At 37.7% G+C, this 9362-nt stretch overlaps 1 protein-coding gene across 1 annotated transcript; it reads left to right on the forward strand.

Moving 5' to 3' along the window:
• Positions 1–2836: 2836 nt before the first annotated feature.
• On the forward strand, positions 2837–8758 carry LOC132561299 (uncharacterized). Its single transcript, XM_060226024.1, has 5 exons — positions 2837–2945; positions 5419–5497; positions 7714–7779; positions 8037–8170; positions 8520–8758. Exons 1-5 carry the CDS (start codon positions 2837–2839, stop codon positions 8708–8710), a joined length of 579 nt encoding a protein of 192 aa, XP_060082007.1. The 3' UTR covers positions 8711–8758.
• The last annotated feature ends 604 nt before the right edge of the window (positions 8759–9362 follow it).

A 9362-nucleotide genomic window follows, 5' to 3' on the forward strand; every position in this document is an offset into this window, starting at 1 on the left:
AGATATGTACAACAGGTATGTATATAAATAGTACAAGAATAAATTAGGTATAAAGTTTAGGTATCTGAATATATATTACACATATATATTAATATATATTACAGGTATATATATAGATATAATGTACTGGTATATATAGTATATATAATGTACAGGTATATATAGATATAATGTACAGGTATATATAGATATACAGTACAGGTATATATAGGTATAATGTACAGGTATATATAGATATAATGTACAGGTATATATAGATATAATGTACAGGTATATATATAGATATAATGTACAGGTATATATAGATATACAGTGCAAGTATATATAGATATACAGTACAGGCATATATAGATATAATGTACAGGTATATATAGATATATATTACAAGTATATATAGATATACAGTACAGGCATATATAGATATAATGTACAGGTATATATAGATATATATTACAAGTATATATAGATATACAGTACAGGCATATATAGATATCATGTACAGGTATATATAGATACAATGTACAGGTATAAATATATATACTGTACAGGTATATATAGGTATATTGTACAGGTATATATAGATATACTATACAGGTATATATAGATATACTGTACAGGTATAAATAGATATACTATACAGGTATATATAGATATATTGTACAGGTATATATATATATAATGTACAGGTATATATCGATATACTATACAGGTATAAAAAGATATGCTATACAGGTATATATAGATATATTGTACAGGTATATATATATATAATGTACAGGTATATATAGATATACTATACAGGTATAAATAGAAAACTATACAGGTATATATAGATATATTGTACAGGTGTATATATATATATAATGTACAGGTATATATAGATATACTGTACAGGTATAAATATATATATTGTACAGGTATATATATATATAATGTACTGGTATATATAGATATACTGTACAGGTATAAATATATATATTGTACAGGTATATATATATATAATGTACATGTATATATAGATATACTGTACAGGTATATATAGATATACTGTACAGGTATAAATATATATATTGTACAGGTATATATATATATATATATATAATGTATTGGTATATATAGATATACTGTACAGGTATATATAGATATACTGTACAGGTATAAATATATATATATTGTACAGGTATATATATATATAATGTACTGGTATATATAGATATAATGTACTGGTATATATAGATATACTGTACATGTATATATAGATATATTGTACAGGTATATATATATAATCAGTACAGGTATATATAGATATAATGTACAGGTATATATAGATATAATGTACAGGTATATATAGATATAATGTATGTATATATAGATATACTGTACATGTATATATAGATATAATATACAGGTATATATAGATATAATGTACTGGTATATATAGATATAATGTACAGGTATATATAGATATAATGTACAGGTATATATAGATATAATGTACATGTATATATAGATATAATATACAGGTATATATAGATATAATGTACAGGTATATATAGATATACTATACAGGTATAAATAGAAAACTATACAGGTATATATAGATATATTGTACAGGTGTATATATATATATAATGTACAGGTATATATAGATATACTGAACAGGTATATATAGATATAATGTACAGGTATATAGATATACTGTACAGGTATATATAGATATAATGTACAGGTATATATAGATATAATGTACAGGTATATATAGATATAATGTACAGGTATATATAGATACAATGTACAGGTATAAATAGATACAATGTACAGGTATATATAGATATACTGTACAGGTATATATAGATATAATGTACAGGTATATATAGATATAATGTACTGGTATATATAGATATAATGTACAGGTATATATAGATATAATGTACAGGTATATATAGATATAATGTACTGGTATATATAGATATACTGTACAGGTATATATAGATATAATGTACAGGTATATATAGATATACTGTACAGGTATATATAGATATAATGTACAGGTATATATAGATATAATGTACAGGTATAAATAGATACAATGTACAGGTATATATAGATACAATGTACAGGTATATATAGATACAATGTACAGGTATATATAGATATACTGTACAGGTATATATAGTATATATAATGTACAGGTATATATAGATACAATGTACAGGTATAAATAGTATATACAATGTACAGGTATAAATAGATATAATGTACTGGTATATATAGACATAATGTACAGGTATATATAGATATAATGTACTGGTATATATAGATATACTGTACAGGTATATATAGATATACTATACAGGTATAGGTATATATATATATATACTGTACAGGTATATATAGATATAATATACAGGTATATATAGGTATACTGTACAGGTATAAATAGATATACTATACAGGTATAAATAGATATAATGTACAGGTATATATAGATATAATGTACAGGTATATATAGATATAATGTACAGGTATATATAGATATAATGTACAGGTATATATAGATATAATGTACAGGTATAAATATATATACAGTAAAAATATATATAGATATATAGTACAGGTATATATAGATATACTGTACAGGTATATATATAGATATAATGTACTGGATTGTATACATTTGTAATACAGGTATGTATACATTCATAATACAGGTATGTATATTTTTAAGTGTTTTGCTGAGGTGAACAATTTGTTTCCTCTGTCGTTGAAGGTGATTTATCCTTGGTGTGTAACATTGAGTTTGTTCGGCTAAGTGACCTGGACATTGTATGTTGCTATGGAAAAGGACAGAATCGTCAGTACAGAGGCGAGTCCAACTAAAACTTCTACCTTCCTGTCAAAAATCACTGTTATTTCCCGGCTATGGGCCATCCTGACATTGGCTGGTAAGTATCGATATTATACATAATGTATTTTTTACACACATCTGGTTTTCAAAATACGAGAAATATAATATAAATTGATATTTCACCTCTAGGCCTTGCAAGTTACAGACATCAACTACTAATCCCCTAACCCTCCAACCCCAAACCCCATCCCACCCCTTAACCCTCCCATCCCCACCTCCACCCCCTAACCCTCCAACCCTCACCCTTACCCCACCCCCTAACCCTCCAACCCCGACCCTACCCCACCCCTAACCCTCCAACCCCACCCCTACCCCACCCCCTAACCTTCCAACCCTCACCCCTACCACGCCCCCTAACCCTCCAACCCCACCCCTACCCCACCCCTAACCCTTCAACCCTCAACCCTACCCCTTAACCCTCCCATCCCCACCTCCACCCCCTAACCCTCCAACCCCCACCCTACCCCACCCTAACCCTCCAACCCCACCCCTACCCAACCCCCTAACCTTCCAACCCTCACCCCTACCCCGCCCCTAACCCTCCAACATTCACGCCTACCCCGCCCCCTAACCCTCCAACCCTCACCCCTACCCCAACCCCTAACCCTTCAACCCTCACCCCTACCCCAACCCCTAACCCTTCAACCCTCACCCTACCCCCTCCCCTAACCCTTCAACCCTCACCCCTACCCCAACCCCTAACCATTCAACCCTCACCCTACCCCATCCCCTAACCCTTCAACCCTCACCCTACCCCACCCTTAACCCTTCAACAGTCACCCTACCCCGCCCCTAACCCTCCAACCCTCACCCCTACCCCATCCCCTAACCCTCCAAGTGTCACGCCTTCACAATCCCCTAACCCTCCAACCCTCACCCCTACCCCATCCCCTAACCCTCCAACCCCCACCCCTACCCCAACCCCTAACCCTTCAACCCTCACCCCTACCCCATCCCCTAACCCTCCAACCCCAATCCTACCCCATCCCCTAACCCTCCAACCCTCACACCTACCCCAACCCCTAACCCTTCAACCCTCACCCCTACCCCGCCCCTAACCCTCCAACCCTCACCTCTACCCCAACCCCTTACCCTTCAACTCTCACCCCTACCCCAACCCCTAACCCTTCAACCCTCACCCCTACCCCAACCCCTAACCCTCACCCCTACCCCATCCCCTAACCCTTCAACCCTCACCCCTACCCCAACCCCTAACCCTCACCCCTACCCCAACCCCTAACCCTTCAACCCCTACCCCAACCCCTAACCCTTCAACCCTCACCCCTACCCCAACCCCTAACCCTCACCCCTACCCCATCCCCTAACCCTTCAACCCTAACCCCTACCCCAACACCTAACCCTCACCCCTACCCCATCCCCTAACCCTTCAACCCTCACCCCTACCCCAAACCCTAACCCTCACCCCTACCCCATCCCCTAACCCTTTAACCCTCACCCTACCCCAACCCCTAACCCTCACCCCTACCCCAACCCCTAATCCTCACCCCTACCCCAACCCCTAACCCTCACCCCTACCCCATCCCCTAACCCTCACCCCTACCCCAACCCCTAACCCTTCAACCCTCACCCCTACCCCAACCCCTAACCCTCACTCCTACCCCAACCCCTAACCCTCACCCCTACCCCCATCCCCTAACCCTTCAACCCTCACCCCATCCCCTAACCCTCACCCCTACCCCATCCCCTAACCCTTCAACCCTCACCCTACCCCAACCCCTAACCCTCACCCCTACTCACCAACCCCATCACCTACCACTCACCCCTACCCCATCCCCTAACCCTCACCCCTACCCCATCCCCTAACCCTCACCCCTACCCCAACCCCTAACCCTTCAACCCTCACCCCTACCCCAACCCCTAACCCTCACCCCTACCCCAACCCCTAACCCTCACCCCTACCCCAACCCCTAACCCTCACCCCTACCCCAACCCCTAACCCTTCAACCCTTACCCTCCATCCCCACGAATGAAAAGGGAATATTCAGTTACAGCATCATGTGAAGGAAATACACAAATGTATATAGAAGCTTAGAATTGTCTTGTTATGGTTTTTATGGTGGTGACAAATGTTTTTTCATACAAACATTTATTGCATTGTCTTTGTCTTTTATAATGATCATAAATGCCATTACAAGACAATGGGTTACTTAGAAACATACAGTTTTATGATATTGCTAATGTTGTTACCTTTCACGTGTCTAAGTCAGATGTGATTACCAGCTTATAACCTTTCAATGTTGAAAGCATGTTCCAAGTATGCAGTGAAAGGTTTCTCTCCCTTTTGAAACGATGAAAATTGAAAATAATAACTATAATATTTGAACTGCTTTTTTATGTTGGTATTTTTGAGCATTATGAATGTCATATGGAAAATGGTAAATTCAACATGAAGCGCTTATGCCCCTTATCAAATTTCCCCTTATTCAGTTGATATTCATATTGCGTGTGAATGCCACCTGAAATCTGTTTGAGTTTTGATTGCATTGTAGTAATGTGGGGAGCCGGTGTGTACTCTATACAAAATCCACCAGACGTAGATCCGAAGTTGTACCTCGGCTGGTACCTCATGTAAGTGTTTACAGTAATCAAACAGTTACTAACATTGTAAGAGGTCGACACAACGATCTGATAATGATAATATAATTATTTCTACATTTCATCAATACTTTGTGTGATAATGAAGATAATGAAACAACAACAAAACACCAACACGTCAACATTATCATAATCCAAACTCAAATTCAATAAAGCTAGGACAGAAACAACAAAATACCAACATGTCAACATAATCATAATCCAAACTCAAATTCAATAAAGCTAGGGTAAAACCTAAAAAGAAAGATTTATACGAAGACTCCTGAAAAAGTGCAAAGAGAATAAGACCAGGTGTTAATGAGGAGTAAGCGTCTTCTGATTCATCGACGACTCGCACTTTACTTATCTTGGTCAATCCAAGTAAGTAATATCACGTTCTCAAAAAGGGAACATGGAATACAACAACGGAACCAACAGGCAAACTAACGAGCATTAAACACGTCCAGGCTTCATATTGCACATAGAAAAATAATATTTCTCAATATACGCTTGTCCATATCTTAAGGACAAACCATATATCAGACTGGCCATATTTTGTACCATATATCTAAGAAAACTATGCGATGGCAACTCAACAGAATATATAGGAATGTTTTTAGGCATCTTACGAAACTATACAAAGTCGTTATGAAAAAATTACAGAACCGGAAGTGTATCAATTTAAAAAGGACATTCAAAAGAGAATACGTCATCAAGTCATCAAAATATGTTAACTGATCAAGGAAATAAACTTCTCAAGGAGTTCTAATGGGCATGGAATGTCATTTCGGGTGTAGTTACCACGCTTTTGGTACAGTTCTTGTACTCGTCGTCTCATACCATTGACCAGGCACCGAAGCTTGTTCTGAGGAAACCTCTGTCATTCCTGAAACTCTGAACTTTTGGATGTCGTGTATTGACTTTTTGTCCGAGATTTCCCCACACATGCTCAATCTGGTTCATGTCTGGTGACATTGCACGCCATTTGAGCATCTCTTGGTGAAGGTAATCTTGCAGGAGTCGGGTTGTGTGGTTAAACATAGTCATCCGTTACGATAGGCTGATCTGCCAATGCACGGGCATCAAAATACGAGACGACTGAAGGCCGTAGGATCTTATCACCGTAATTATGCCCATTTAAACTTCTGTCAAGGTCATGACAGCATCTCCAAACTGCCAGACGCTGTTGTTGTGCCGCTAATGTGATTCTGGTGATACGTTTGGTCTAAAAAGACGAACCGTGTCGTCTGTCGGAGTAAAAACGTGGCCTTCACCAGACCAATGGATTATTAGCCAAGTCCTATAATATTCATGTCCGGTGATCACATGCTTGCCTTGCCCGTCTACACAGAAGTATTGTTTAAACCTCTGTTGACGGTACGTCGGATAACAGGGAACCTTGACGTTTCGCTACACTCCGAGTCAGTTGATGGGGCCTTGCCTTGCCTGTCTACACAGAAGTCAGTCTTCCCTCTCTGTAGTCTTGTCTTTCGAGGTCTGCCATACCTGGTATCGTTGTCAACATGCGCGGTTCAGGTACTGTATAAACAGAGAAATAACATAATGGCTGACATTACAACGCCAGAAGTTTGCCATTTTTCAGCGTTTCTCAAATTATCCACATGACATTTTGAGATACAATGTGAATGTTTGATTAAGCTGTAATACACGTGCAAACGATGCTTAAGGTGGCAAGGCAAACTTTTCTTTTGTTTTTTGGTTTTTGTTATAGTACGAGCCAACACATTTTATCCTGGTTATCGTGGTAAGTTGAGTATCGCTTGGTGTCATATGGCACAAAAGGAAAATAGGTTTTTATTAAATCATTCATATTGAAATTGACGGTTGCTAACTTATGGCTTGTGGTCTAACAGGGTCTCGAATTCGCGATCTATTTCTACAGCTGTCTAACCATTACACCACCACGACAAACAAGAACATAAAGCTAGAAATTCAAGGTCCTAGTGGCCAAATGTCTTTTTCCTAACATTAACATCTGGATTGCAAAGTATATACATACATGGATACGAATTTTACAAGGGACACCTGTCATGTATATGTTGAAGTCGTGTACGTTTTTGGTGTTTAAGAAAAAATAAAGAAGATAATGAGAGTTCTTTTTCAGGAAATCTGTGAAATTCAGTCAAGTTAATTTTGAATAGTGTAATTTATTCACAATCATTTTAAAATTCTGATCACATATTCTTCAGAGCTGCCAGTATCGTAATTACCTTGCTTGAACTGACGTGGATCATTAACAAATCTGCATGTTGCAAGTAAGTAAACCGACACTTGTTACAATACCGTTCTCAGCAATGAAGTTTTTCTTTCACGGACGTTTCACAAAGGGAGATGTTTCTGGTGACGTGATGTACGTTTACTGTTGATGAAGTATAAAAGTTTAACATAAAGCTGGGACTAACATATGTACACAAATTATTTATTTAACTGCTGAGGGAACAACAGTTTAAGCAAAAATATAAGAATAACATGTGAAATACAATTCTAGAAAATTTATATTTGTCCCTCACAGACGAGAAGGTTGTTGTTGTCACTGTTGGTCAGTCATCATGTGGATTGATAACTGGAAGAAAGGCGTTGTCTATCTTATCCTGGCTGTTCCAGTGTTCATGGAGGGCATGCGGAATATACTCGGAATTATTAGTGGTAAGTTTGTAGCTTTTTAATTTCGGGATGTTCTCGGAATTCTAGGTGGTAAGTTGGTAGTTGCTATATTGCGAGATGTCGCGGAATTATTGGATATAAGTGTATAGTTTGAACATCCTCGGAATTATTAATGGTAAGCTTGTAGTTTGATAATAGCGGATGGTTAATACAAGTTGTACAAGAAATGTATATTTTTTAGTTTGATACAGTTCACTTTCACCAAATAATCTATATTTTTAGAATTAATTATAAAGTATACCTATTAATTACTGTGTCGTATAAGTTATCGTTTCAATCGATAAAAATATCTAAATTATTGTATATATGACCTAAATCGTATGCGTTGCAGGATTCCTATTGGTGGTTTGTGGACTACTGTACGTAGTGAAGACTTTTAAGGATGGAGTAGTCTACACTGTGACTGAAACTCGTTACGTCAAAACATACACTCCAAACGTCAACATGTTGGTACACGAGATGGCAACACAGACTGATGACGATAGATACTATGAGGAGCTAGCCCCTAACAAAAAGCGATGACGTCATCAACTCACGGACTTATGATGACAAATACTCCGAGGAGCTTGCAGCTAGAAAAAAAGCGGTCAACTGACGCCGTTTTGGATTTAAACTGGATTGTCTGCCGTAGTTTAGCTACACTCCGCTAGACTTCGCTTCGAAAATACAACGAGCGAGCGCAGTCTAGCGGAGAAAAGTAGTATGTAAGGCAGGTAATCCAGTCTATTAATATTCTGATGACATTTAGGATGACCGCAATACTTTCCTTCGCTACTTCGGAATGGAACGAATTACGTCATCACTATATTCCATGAACCCATTTTCACAGTTTGAACCAAAGACATGAAAAACAAGCTTTTACGGAAATGGGCTAAAAACAGAAATATCTAGGAAATGACGTCATTCACTGAAAAGGACCATGGTACCGAATGGTTTTATGATAATTACTATACGTTGTAAAGCCTTTTAAGGATGGAGTGGTTTACATCGTGACTGAAGCTCGTTACATCAAAACATACACCAAACGTCAACTTTTGGTGTACGAAACAAATTAACTAACAGAAATGGTGGTCTTGGACAATTCCAGTAGACGGGGATTAAAGAGACAACATCATCTACCAATGATCAAGTTTGTGTATGTGTAAACGAATGCCAAAGTGTAATAAATCTTCCG

The sequence above is a fragment of the Ylistrum balloti genome, unplaced genomic scaffold, assembly GCF_031769215.1.
Source record: "Ylistrum balloti isolate Yb309-2 unplaced genomic scaffold, AGI_CSIRO_Ybal_v1 Utg371192, whole genome shotgun sequence".
Taxonomy (NCBI): Eukaryota; Metazoa; Mollusca; class Bivalvia; order Pectinida; family Pectinidae; genus Ylistrum; species Ylistrum balloti.

Excerpts from the sequence above, each read along its gene's own strand:
- LOC132561299 (XM_060226024.1), top strand. The coding sequence starts at position 2,837 with ATGGAAAAGGACAGAATCGTCAGTACAGAGGCGAGTCCAACTAAAACT. Across the intron at positions 5,498-7,713 it reads TACCTCGGCTGGTACCTCAT|AGCTGCCAGTATCGTAATTA; the intron begins GTAAGTGTTTAC and ends CATATTCTTCAG. Across the intron at positions 7,780-8,036 it reads AACAAATCTGCATGTTGCAA|ACGAGAAGGTTGTTGTTGTC; the intron begins GTAAGTAAACCG and ends TGTCCCTCACAG.